Raw genomic sequence first — 13,190 nt, 5'->3', positions numbered from 1 at the left:
GGCAGGGGGCGTTTATACAAGGTTGGGTGGTTCTAGGACTTACAGGGAATGATTTGGCTCAGTCTTTTTCTTTATGCTGTGGTGATAAGCCTGGTCGTTCTAGTGCAGAGGGGGACTGGGGGCGGTGGTCAGAGGGAGGCAGGCGTGGAGATGATGGACTCACAGTTCACTGGGTACAGGATGGAAAGGGTGTGGTTTTAAGTAAGGAGAACAAGCATGGTGGTTGGGGGGGGGCTCCTTCTGACAGAGCCCCTGAATCTGCGTGTCACCGAGGGAGGCATTCCCTGCTGCTCCTGTCCCAGACAGACGGACCTCATGCCATTTCTAGGAGCTGGCAAGAAAGCGCTCTGTGATCCTCCCGGATCCCCTCAACAAAGCATCACAGCAAATAGATATGTACTGACGTACTTGCCTTATTTAAACAGGCAGATAAAACACTGTCACAGCTTAGTAGAATACATTCCTTTTCCAGGGAGCCGTGACTTGCACGAACTGTAGGAATAACTTAACTACTAGCAAAGGGAAGTTGGGAAGCTGTTGAGGCCACATTGGCGTGTCGGAGTGCAGAAATCCGGTTTGAATCCTGAGTTTTAGGGAGATCTCAAGTGTGCTTGTTTCCCTGTCTGTGTGTGCTTGGGTGTGTAACACAAAGGACAGATGCTGGATTTGGATGTGAGAGACGTGCGGACAATGGGAACTCCAGTGTGCTCTGTAGTGTCAATTAAAAAATACGGAGCTGCGTGTGTCGACATTCGTATTGATGGAAGCCTCGTGTCTCATCTATTCACTATTGATCTTGTTCTCCTGAAAACCTTCAGCAAGTCACTGTCTTTGTGCACGACGGATCCTGTTGCGTTAAGACTATTCTTGCAAAGTGTAACAAGAGAGGTTGACATTTTCCCACTATGTAGCAGGTGATCAGTTTTATAACAATGCAAGGAAGCAGGAACAGAAACTAAAAATGAATTGGCTTACACGAAGAATTATTCTCCAGACAGTAGATTTCCTTTTTTGGTACCAGTTTGTCAGTGTTTGAAGATGTGGTCATTAGCATTAATTAGCATTAATATTCAACATAGGGAGAGGTAGTTAAGGGATTAGAAGGCTAAAAAGTATCATCCCACTCTGGAAGACATTTTTCATCTCATTATAGTTTCTGAAATTAATAAAGTATTAACCATGTGGTTTTTATGCCCATGGCTGTCGTTTCGTATCCGTGATCTGAGGTACAGGTTTATTAAGTTAAATTTGGATTGTCAGAAATTTGTTCGTGTATGATTAAAGCAACGTTTTGCAATATTTCAAGTACGATCTTCTAAAGGGAGACCGAGTGTGTTTATATAAATGTTGGAATGCATTAAAGAGGGAGCGACAGAAAGCATCATCCGAGGATACTGAGCCACCAGCATGAAAACTGCCAGGAAGCCTTTTGTCGTTTAAGGCTTATAACCACCCAATGAAGCCGTCTCCACGCAAAGTCACGTATGACCCCATAAGAAGCTAATCTCAACACGGAGGAACTCTCCTGCGCTCATTCCCAATATTGAGGAAAATTCTGGGCAACGTGTAGAATGTTAAGTAGCCGAGGGCTTTCTTGTTAAGAGTCTGTGTACACACTGACCAAGGTTTTAAGGATTAAAATGGCCTTAATAGTCTGTGTTTCAGCGATGTGGACTGTTCTGACGTCCAGACCACTCATTGTCTCTGTGTCAGCTGAAAGTCGTCACTCTCTGTGGTTCCCTCCAACAGTGCTCAGGTTGTGTTTTTGCGAAATCCCTATCTTCAGAGCAAAATAGTAATACTACTTTTTGTAATTGTGCAAGTGTATTTACATAACTGAAAGAATCCTGGTAGGCTGAATTTAGACTTTCCCTCCAATCTATAGATAGTGAGTACTTAGGAGTATGTGTGTGTATCTGTGTGTAGAGATAATTTTTGCAGCATTTTTCACAAGTTACAATCTTCATCTAATTAATTACTGGAGATAAGAATGCTTTGATCTGAACCCGTCGCACAGTAGGAGCTTATCAATCCTGTCGACCTGTTGAGTCATTTTGTGACCTGTCCTTCTGTTTGTGGGAACAATTTAATTTGAAACTGTATGAAAAATTAATGTAGATACTTTCCTTTAAAAAAACCACAAGGGAGGGCACCTGGGTGGCTCAGTGTGTTAAGCTGCTGCCTTCGGCTCAGGTCATGATCTCAGTGTCCTGGGATCGAGTCCCACATCGGGCTCTCTGCTCAGTGGGGAGCCTGCTTCCCTCTCTCTCTCTCTCTCTGCCTGCCTCTCTGTCTACTTGTGATCTTTCTCTGTCAAATAAATAAATAAAATCTTAAAAAAAAAACTGCAATGGAAGGAACTTTATAGTCTTTTCTTCTTAATAGTAAGTGTAAATGTTTCCATTTATAATTCAGGATTCATTGTTGCACTTCTTTTCTTTAGCGAAGTCAGTGTTAAAGAATAGTTTCCTGATACCTCAAAGGCTGCTGCCTGACACCTTATGGTAAAGCCCAGTTCTGTTGTGAGCCAGGAGTTTTCTGTGGATGGAGCATTTTTATTTATCTCTTCTTCCTCCAGAGGCTACTTTAAAATGATAGTGAAGGAAGAAAAAAAATACATGAACCCACACAGAGAGAATTGAAGAGAGACTTGTGCAGAAAAGATATCTCAAAAATGTTCCTGCAGCTTGAAAGCTCATGAAGGGTTGGTAACTGCCAAAGATGGGCGGGGGCCGTTGCAGCCTCACACTTGGTTGTGGGGGGCTTGGAGTCCCTGCAGTGCTGGGTGAGTGGGAGTCCCAGGTGAGGCTGGAAATGGCAGGGTTTAATGGGGTCAGAACACTTCCCAGGCTCTCTGTTCCCTACCGTATTGGGACAACCAAGGACTAGAGACACTGTGTATCCTCTGGGTTCATCTCTGAAGAAATGGACAGAACTGTTCGGGGAAAAAAAAGACACTAGTTCAGGCATTTCCTTCTCAGATGGGAGTTACCAAACACCCGTTCTGAGTTACAAGCCTCTGCTCTGGGACAAAGTTTCCCCTTCAGCTTTTTGGTTGGCTCTAGTTGACGTGTGATGCATGACTATGGGCCACCAGACACCCCAGGAGAACACTTGATAGGAGAGAAAAGGAAAGACATAACCACGAAACAACCTTCCGAGTGAGAGGATGCTGGGCATACGGCAGGAGAAAATGCTCTGCTTTACTGTGTCAAGAGGTTTTGAAAATGGCAGAAAAAGCTCTAGAAGGGAACAACCAAAGAGCAAGTCAGAACCAAAAATGCAAGCGACACAATAAATTCAAAGAAGCTTTGGTTGGCAGTGAGTGGAGAAAATTGCCATGAACAAAAATTAGCCTCCGTGTGTTTAGACTCTTAAGATGCAGGAATGCTTGGCTTTTCTTCCAGCTAGGGTAGATCTGAGTGGCTCAGCAGAAAGCGGTTCACTGCCCATTGGAATTACTCTGCCCATCTTCCCGGTGAGTGGAAAGGTATGACGCAGCCTGTATTCCCCGTGGACCTGTCTGTTCAACCTGTTGACACGGATGGAGAGGGGAGGAATGTGTTCCTCTGACTTCAGTCCAAGTCTCCGTGTTCAGGGTCCCGCTGAAGGGGCAGCTCTGAACCGCAGACCAGTGTCCCCAGCAGATGGCCTCCTTGAGAAGTGAGGAATCATTGAATGTGTTTACGTATGCTTGATGGGCCTGGAAGTCCAACAGGACTGGTGTCTTCCCAAATCCTGGGTGTGTGTGTGGGGGGGGGGGAGATGGTGACTTGCATTTTTTTTGTAACCTTTTTTTTTTTTTCCTCCAAAGTTCTCTCTACACCCAATGTGGGACTTGAACTCATGACCCAGAGATCAAGAGTCACATGTCCTGTGGACTGAGCCAGCCAGGCACCCCTGTTTGGAACTCTTTTTATAGGTAGCTCTGTAATCCCCATAATGCTGTTGTGGGACTTAAGGGCCATCTCTGAATGTCACATCTCTGGTGTGTGTGTGTGTGTGTGTGTGTGTACGCACATGCGTGTGTTTTCTCTTTCTGAAACTGATGTTCATGATTGCGTCCTGCAGTGAGAGAGGCGTAGCTCCCCACACGGGGTGTTAAAATGACGAGTGTAACCTGGATTTCTTAAAAAGCAAAGTTGACTAAAGTATATGTATTTTCTATGCAAAGTTTATAAAATGTTAAAACTGAATAGAACCTTGGAAACATGTTCATGAGAAGGTTATACGAGGATCCTGATTTTACTCTTATGAATAGAGAATCGTATGAACTCTCAGGAGTGTCTCCGTATAAGCTAACAGCATGTGGAAATGATTACAATGTTACGGACAAACTTTTATCCATCTATTTTGTTTTCATTTTAATCATTTCTTTCTGGGTGTAGAGTTCACATTCGATGTCTTTGGGTGTCTGCTATGTTGTAGGTCTTCTGAAATTTAATGCCTGGATCATCCGATGGAAAAGATAATGACCAGAGGGCAAGGAATTTTTTTCCTATTTGAGAAGGATGGTTCTTATAGCCATGCTAGTTGATTGAGTCTTTGAAGAGAGGCATTCTGTAGTAAATGAAAATTTATAGTCTTAGAACTTCTAATTAGAATCTTATGTGGACACCCAGGAAAGTGCAGGTCAGCTTCTGTTGCAATGAATTCTAAGGTATTTCTAGGCAATTTTTATTGTACTAAAATTTAACCGAATTTAGTATTACTCAAAATAAGTCCATTGACTGCAAATTTTAGACTTGTTTTGCATAGTTTTAAAAAATACATATGGTGGTATTTTCTCTAATCGATTTTTTACATTTGAATATTGAGTTTTGAGAACTAAATGTTGACCAGAACAGTTTTTCTTTTAAAAGTCGCAGTGTTTGGGTGGTTCTGTCTGTTAACAGCTGGGCAGCCCATTCAGTTAAGCACCTGCCTTTGGCTCAGGTCATGTCTGAGAGTCCCAGGATCAAGTCCTGCACTGGGCTCCCTGCTCAGCTGGGAGCCTGCCTCTCCCTCTGCCTGCTGCTCCCCCTGCTTGTGCTCTGTCTCTCTGCCAAATAAATAAATAAAATATATATATTTTAAAAAGTAACAGTATTTCTGAGAACTGTTTCCTCTCTACTTCTTAATCAGAAGTTGTTAATATATCTTTGCAGCTAAGATCCATTTTTTTAGTGAGAGTAATTTGTCTAGATACTGTGTGGCACAAGAAAGATTGCTTCAGAGCCTTGTGTAGAGACATTAATGGATAGTTATAGGGGCTCTGGGCTGGAGGGCTCACAAGGTATAATTTTAGAAGCATCTCTACTGTTCTCTTACTACAGCCCAACCCACTTCAATTTCAACATTACACGATGTCTTCATAAGGTGATGGCTTATTTAAAAATTTTTAATTTCAGGGGCACCTGGGTGGCTCAGTGGGTTAATGCCTCTGCCTTCAGCTCAGGTCATGATCTCAGGGTCCTGGGATCGAGCCCCGCATCGGGTTCTCTGCTCAGTGGGGAGCCTGCTTCCTCCTCTCTCTCTGCCTGCCTCTCTGCCTACTTGGATCTCTGTCTGTCAAATAAATAAATAAAATCTTTAAAAAAAAATAAAAATTTTTAATTTCAATGTTCACTTGGATTATGTGGATGTTAGAACCACCCCTTAAATAAGCCATTGAACTTTCTTCTTGTAGTGGATATGGACATAAATCTGTCAGATATGGGACCATATTTCACCCAGCTAGGCTGATTGTCATTTTTTGATAAAGAAATAAGGAATGCATATTTGCTTGGCACAGTTGTATATTGTCCTCATCTTGAAACTTCGGGTTAGACAGTAATTTTCATATTATCTCTATCATGCCTACAAATTACTGATTTATCTGTATGCAGAAGCTTTGAGAGTCATAGATTCCCATGGAAAGACTCCGGGTAGGATTGGCGTCTGCATACTTGAGTTTGAAGCTGGGGGTGACCCTTGTTATTTCTATGAACTTGGGAAAAGTTAGTTAGAAACGTCACCCCCAGAGCACTGTCACAATGATCCCGAGACCCAGAGGAAGTTAAAGTTATGCTGGGAAAGTACAGGGGAAATACAGATTTTCATTCCGTTGTCTTGTATGCCGTTTCCTTTTGGTCTTCTCGGTAACCGCGGGCATGCAGGAGGGCGGTCTCTGTCCATTCAGGCTGCTGTAACAGAAATACCGTGCTCTTTGGGCCTTGTAAACCACAGAGATTTATTTCTCACAGTTCCAGAGGCTGGAGGTTCAAAGTAAGGCAGCAGCAGATTCTATGGTTGAGGGTTGCTTCCTTCTGTTGGAATTTCACGGGGTGGGAGGGTCGAGGATCTTGGGGTCTCACTGATCCCATCAGGAGGGCTCCACCCTCATGACCTCCGCAAAACCTAGTTACCTCCCAAGGGTCCCACTTCCTAATGTTGTCGCATTGGACATTAGGATTCAGTAGGAATATGGGGGGACACAAATCACTTCGTACACAGTTGGGGGCTAATTTAGAAATGGGTACAGCATTCAATAATGATGGCTACACTTTTAAGGACAGAAAAGGACACCGTAACAGTTCCTGCCCCCAAATAGATGCATTACCTTATGAGTGTGTATGTAGAAATGAGGAAGATGGTATTTTATTTGAGCAAAAAGCCTAGCGGTAGAAGCTGATGAATGGGTGAATTGCTCCTTTTTAAGCAAAACCGTGGTTGGGGCATCGAATGGGGGAAAGCTGGACTTTGCAGCCTTGTCCGGATCCCCTTTATGTTGCCCGAATTCTTCCCTTTTGGTTCTGGTTGTCTTCGGATCCTTAGTGTGTGAGGGAGGCATATTGACTGGGATGCGGGTTAGTGGTGGCAGTCGCTGCTGTCCCCGCTTTTGTTGGTGATCAGGCCAGCGCACGTGTGCAGCCTCAGCCTGGCATTTGTGGGAATGAACAGTAAATACTTGGTGAGAGTGTGTCATACTTTAATATACGCTTACAACAAGACGAGCTGCTTCTTATTAATTGCCTGGTGTGTGCCGGTATGGTTAGGTTTCACTGATGTGTGTATCTTCTCTAAAACTGCTAGCAGCCCATAGGCGAAAATGTTGTTAGCACCCTGACACTGATGAGGAGAGAGCACAAGATAAGTGGGTAAATTACTCACAGTTGTAACCAGTGAGGGCAGAGCCTGCTACGGTACCTGCTCCTTGAGGTGTGAGCAAGAAATTGTTGTATTGTGCCTCTGCAGAACACAGGCAACGTGTAAACCACTTGCATCTGGAACTTTCCACAGAGGCTAAGTACTGGATGTATTCTAGGCAGTGCTCCCTGGCCTGCTGGCTCCCCACGTGATCCATGGAGTGGGTAGGCGGGAATCTGGGCCATGCTTCTCCTGAGTTGCTGATTCGTGAAGCCTGTGAGGCCCCGGGAAGGCTCTGGGCCTGTCCTGGGTGTGGATGTCACCGGGTGAAGCCTTTGGAGATCTGTACTTTGGGAGATGTGCCAGGAATGTCCTGTTCCTCTAGTCTCGGGTTCTCAGCACTCGGAGATGGTTGGCTTCCAACGTCTGAAATGTCGTTCTTCAGGATGTCTCCGCTACATTCCTTCCTTGCTCTCAACGTGGTCCCCGCAGTTTGCGGTCCCCTCGCTTTTGTCCTTGGAGAGCTGTAGCCACTCCTTACCTCGGTTTCTCTGCCGTTGGCCTCTTTTGTTTCCATTCAAGCCTCTGTGCTATTTTCAGATACGAGTTAGGCAGAGATTTCCTGTTGACTTAACGTGTCTGCTTTCTGGGCTGTTGATCGGTGTTGTTTCCCCGCGCCCTGTACTCAGCCGGGGCCAGAGTCGGTCAACAACTGTGCGGCCTTCGTCTCCGTCCTCCCTTCCCGGGCCTCTCAGTCAGAAAGCCCCTTCTTCCTTGTCTCCACCTGCAGAATCCGGTGTCACTCAGAGCCCGCTGCTGTTTTTCCACCTGGGGATGGTCCTCTGACTTCTGTCCCTCCCTGGTCTCTTCCTTCTTGGAATCCCCCTCCCCCTCCCTGAATTCCGTGCTTCACGCTATCTGCTTTTCTCTCGCAGAAATGCCCGAGTACATTCTCCTCAAACTTCAGGGCTCCCCCTTCTTTAATCCCCCCGATGCCCAGCAAGCGCGAGCATGCCACAGGCACAAGGTCACCCACTGTGGGCAGATTTCTGGTCATCGTGTTAGCTCTCCAGTGTGATGCTTAAAATGAAGAAAAGTATCAAAACAACACAGGTGTACAGAAAAGTGCTTTGAGGAGCGCCTGGTGGCTCAGTGGGTTTAAGCCTCTGCCTTTGGCTCGGGTCATGATCCTAGGGTCCTGGGATCAAGCTCCTCATCGGGCTCTCTGCTCGGCAGGGAGCCTGCTTCCCTCTCTCTCTCTTGCCCGCCTCTCTGCCTGTGTGTGATCTCTGTCTGTCAAATAAATAAAAACTAAAATCTGAAAAAAAGAAAAGTGCTTTGATTTTAAACTGAACCTGATACTCGCCTGCTGTGCTGAGGTGTGTTTTTTCTTCTTCTTCTTTTGTCTTGCCAGCAATCAAAGAGAAGTACACAGACTGGACGGAATTCCTCATTCGTGACTTGACTGGTTCCCGGACGGCGCCGGCCAACCTCCTGGAAGGTGTATGTATTGTTGTTTCTCAGCTAGTCTGTGTCTGAAGCCTCACGGTTGCATGAGCACCTTTGCCTATATCCTTCAGTGGGTACACATGTACATGTGGATGTTCTGTCCAGATAGCCTAACTTCCTGTTTTTTTCCTTCCGAATTGTTTAAGGTAATGATTCTCATGGCACCAAAGCTTCTGCATCTGTGGTACAATCAATAAGTGGAAAACTGGCTTCTGTGTGAACAGATTTTTAAATAATGCTATCGTTAGGTTATCTTTCTGTTATCCCCTACATGGGAGCCTCTGTCCTGTATTCGCGAATGTAAATGAAATCCTGGAGAAGACCTCTTCTGTAGATGTGACCACGAAGCATGAGCATGCCCTGTTAGAGTCTGGGAGTGTGCTAACAAATGGTCCCAGTGACTCTTCCGTTCTGGTTGAGTACGCGCATGCCAACAACGCACGCGTGTTGAGTAATAATTGAATCAGCCTCCCTTCTGAAGACCACAGGGGTATTGACGAATCCTATTTCAGTGTGGTTAAGGTATGCTTAAGGTGCCGAAGAAAAAACAGGTGATCTGCGGTCGTGATGGTTCGTTTGGCAGTAACCGTGTGATAAAGCACTTTGATCTTTACTCTATATGGTAGAGCAGAAGGAGCGCCCTACTGTCATACGTAATGATTGAGTCACCACATCTGGTTAGGGAATGCCCCTTGAAGAAAGGGGGAAGTGAAATAACAAGAATATGATATGGTTCTTGACGATATCATTATTCTCTTAATGTTAATGGTGAATTTCCCTCCTCTCATAAATGACATTGACTTTTGGAGCACTGCTGTCTAAGACACGGTTATCTGGTTTTATTCTGTGAAGATTTTGCCTGGTATATTTGCTTATCTTAACAGCTCCTGATTTGTTTGGTTAGCAAATCAAAATGACGATTCTTCACCCTTTTAGAAGGACGAATTATCTTACTTTGTTCATATTTTTTTAACATATTTGCCTACAAGACTGACTAAACAAACACCCTTTTCATGTGCCAGTGTATGCTGAGAAGTTTGCTTATACGGGGCACTAATTATATAAATATATGTATATATATATATACGTTCTCTAAACCAACAGTGGGACCGAGTATAGAAATAACTATGTAATTGTCTCAGGTAGCTGATCATTCACGTGTGTTAGACACGTCCTTGATACGTGTTCATGCTTTGCTCACTTAAAAGTATGCGAGCGTCTTAATCATTCACATGGTAGCTGTGATCAGATGAATGTCTCTTGAGTCGTGGGGTATGTTGATAGCCCCATGGTCTGGGAGAAGAGACATTGAGCTACCACATATTTTCTAGTGGGAGGCCAGTTTGGTGTAAGTCTTCTTAAAAGGATGCTTATTTCTAACAAATGCCATTTTATCTGGGAAGGGTGATTTGTTTGGTGAGAGCCGAGCGCAAACTGTTATGTTGTGTTTACTTGTGATTCTTGTTGTTGGACAGAGGGCCGGGGGAATGAACGTGTGTGTGGAAGGAGTGGGAAGGGGTTGGGGGTGGAGGGAAACACCAGACTGTTTGCCAGTAGCTTGGATGATGGTGTGAAAAAATATTATCTTCTGCTGTCATCTGTTTCCATGAGAACCTTAAAATAAAGTTTAAAATAAGGAGTTTTGCTTCTGTTTAAACAGCCTCTGCGAGGGAAAGGCCCTATAGACCTCATTACAGTTGATTCCTTAATAGAACTTCAGGATTCTCAGAGCCCTTTTCAGTACTGGATAGTTAGTGTGATTGAAAATGTTGGAGGAAGATTACGCCTTCGCTATGTGGGATTGGAGGACACTGAATCCTATGACCAGTGGTTGTTTTACTTGGATTACAGACTTCGACCAGTTGGTTGGTGTCAAGAGAATAAATACAGAATGGACCCACCTTCAGGTAAGGGCCAAAGCTTTTGCTGCTGCGAAGTATTTGGTAAAGGATGTGATGTTTTCCTGGATGTGTCTCTGGAGAGTTTGTTAGCTCCCTGGTATCTTTTACACGTGCGTATGTGAACGTTAAGCATTTTGACTGCAGAAAACTCTTCTATGGAAAACAGAACTCAAGACCTCAGTAGTGTTCTGGAAGGAGAAAGTGGTGGAGGCTGTGGTGAAGCTGATCTTATTCCTCTGGAATCACTGATTCACTAATGAAAGACACACGGGACTGTGACTTGGTCATTTTCTCCCTTTTTCTTTAGGAATTTTGATAGTCTTGGAAGTTGGTTCCAAAATCTCTGTCTGTCCATACATCCTCCAGTCATCCACCCACTCACTCATCCATTCATTTGTCCATCCGTCTCCATTCATCCATATACTTCCCTCCATCTACCCATCCACCACCCATCTGTTTACCCACCTATCCAGCTACTCACCCAACCTCCAGCCTCCCAGCCTCCCACCCATTTGCCCCCTGTCCGTCCTTTATCCACCCACCCATCCTTCATCCATCCATCCTTCATCCATCCATCCTTCATCCATCCATCCATCCATCCACCTCCCCATCCATCTATCCATCATCCATCCATCCATCCATCCACCCACCCATCCATCCATCCATCCTTCATTCATCCATCCATCCTTAATCCATCCGTCCATCCATCCATCCTTCATCCATCTGTCCATCCATCCATCCTCCCACCCACCCATCCATCCATCCATCATCCATCCATCATCCATCCATCCATCCTTCATCCATCCGTCCATCAATCCATCCTTCATCCATCTGTCCATCCATCCATCCTTCATCCACCCGTCCATCCATCCATCCTTCATCCATCTGTCCATCCATCCATCCTTCATCCACCCATCCATCCATCCATCCTTCATCCATCTGTCCATCCATCCATCCTTCATCCATCTGTCCATCCATCCATCCTTCATCCATCCACCCACCCATCCGTCCATCCATCCACCCATCCATCCATCCATCCATCCATCCACCCACCCATCCATCCATCCACCCACCCATCCATCCATCCATCCACCCACCCATCGATCCATCCATCCACCCATCCATCCATCCATTTATCCACCCATCCATCCTTCATCCATCCATCCATCCACCCATCATCTGTCTAACTAGCCATTCAGCCAGCCAACCAGCCAGTCATCCATCCGACTATCCAACCAAATGCTTATCATTATATAATTTGTCCTGACCTGGAAAGAGCAAACAGAAGATCATCATACTTTTTTTCTGGCACATCATGGATTTTAATTAGCTCCAAATGCCCTGTCAAATGACTTTCCACAGACTTCATTGGATAGAAGAATGCATCGTGCTTCCTGACATACCCCACCGGGCCAAAATCTTGTTTACAAACTAACCATTTTGAATGTTTACTATGTGACAGGTGATTTTACATCTGCTGTGTTGTTTGTTTTGATTACAAAAAGAAGCTACAGGTGTGGTGTGAATATTACCTTTTCCAGCAGAGAAAATTTGAGACTGACATTAAGCTACTTGTCCAGGGTCATCTAGCTTGGAGAGAGGGGAATATACTCTAGTTCAAATTCCTGGGCCCTTTGCTCATTTCTTCCCATTCCTCCTGCTGCCCATACTGGCCTTACCAACCTTTTGATAGGTATCCTCAGGGGGGAAAAAAAAATGTTGGGTCTTTATGGAATTAAAGGTGCCAAGGTATAGAAATATTAATTTCTCCCAGAGATTGTTGGGATTTCACCAGGTATATCGGAAGTGAAGAGCCAAATGCTTTGTTAAAGTTGCCAGAGATTTTTTTCCTCCCCTATTAGTTGCCAGTGCTTGTCTCGAGTACATGAAACCAAAGACTTAACAATGTTTTTCCTTTCTGTCACTCAGCTGCTTTAATTGAAAAAAAAAAAAAATCTTGGTTCTGTATGTCATGTATTTTGCATTTGTTGAATTTGACAGACATATAGACACGTAACATGGTATTTTATCAGTAGTATTGTTGTCAACATTTTGAGAAGCAGCCAGAAAATCCATTTATATACCCTGAGTAATTTTGGACTATGATGACAAACAAAGGGCCTGTCAATGTTGAGAAAAGATCTAAGCTCACATTTGCCTTGGGATTCATAACCTAGCAGGAGAAATTTACTTTGTGTGGGAAGTTGGGTGTATAAATCTTAGCTTAGTATCTAATTGCTTTATAAATTTTAGGAGATCCCTGTATTTGCCAGTGTGAACATTTATAGCAAAGTGATGTATTATTAGTGGCTTCTTAGGTTCTCTTTAGTGTTCCTTTGCTGTGAAGTCATGGGACTCATCCTCAAAAGCAAGAATGGAAAGTGTCGCCATAGAAACTTGGGAAATATTTGCATAGGAGAGTGCTTTCTCTTTTGTAGATAATTTAATGTCTTTATAAGATAAGAATAAATTGTGTTTACTTGTCTTAGTAGTTTTCTGGGCATGAATTGTCCATTTCATGGGGGAATTCATGAGTGTCCTTAAAGAACATGGAAGGTATTCATCATTAAGAAGTGGTTTTCCCAACATTCGAATTGTTGGCAAGAGGAGTTCTGCACGGGAAGAGGAACGTAAAAGGCCAAAGGGTATTCCCTATGTGGCCTTCAGTTCTTC

The 13,190-nt window shown here is 44.3% G+C and overlaps 1 protein-coding gene across 5 annotated transcripts in view; it reads left to right on the top strand.

Annotated features, from left to right (window-relative positions):
- SFMBT2 (Scm like with four mbt domains 2) overlaps positions 1 to 13,190 on the top strand; it is a 228,742-nt gene that overhangs the window by 100,495 nt on the left and 115,057 nt on the right. For 4 of the 5 annotated variants that reach the window (XM_059183765.1, XM_059183762.1, XM_059183764.1 and 1 more), the window contains exons 5-6: positions 8,522 to 8,610; positions 10,277 to 10,523. In XM_059183765.1, the coding sequence (XP_059039748.1) occupies positions 8,522 to 8,610; positions 10,277 to 10,523 (336 nt within the window). Of the gene's footprint in view, positions 1 to 8,520; positions 8,611 to 10,276; positions 10,524 to 13,190 lie in introns of those variants that run through there. The other variant, XM_059183766.1, reaches the window with a different exon arrangement.

This window comes from Mustela lutreola, chromosome 8 (assembly GCF_030435805.1).
Source record: "Mustela lutreola isolate mMusLut2 chromosome 8, mMusLut2.pri, whole genome shotgun sequence".
In the NCBI taxonomy this organism is placed as follows: Eukaryota; Metazoa; Chordata; class Mammalia; order Carnivora; family Mustelidae; genus Mustela; species Mustela lutreola.
This window is presented reverse-complemented; position numbering and strand designations above follow the sequence as displayed.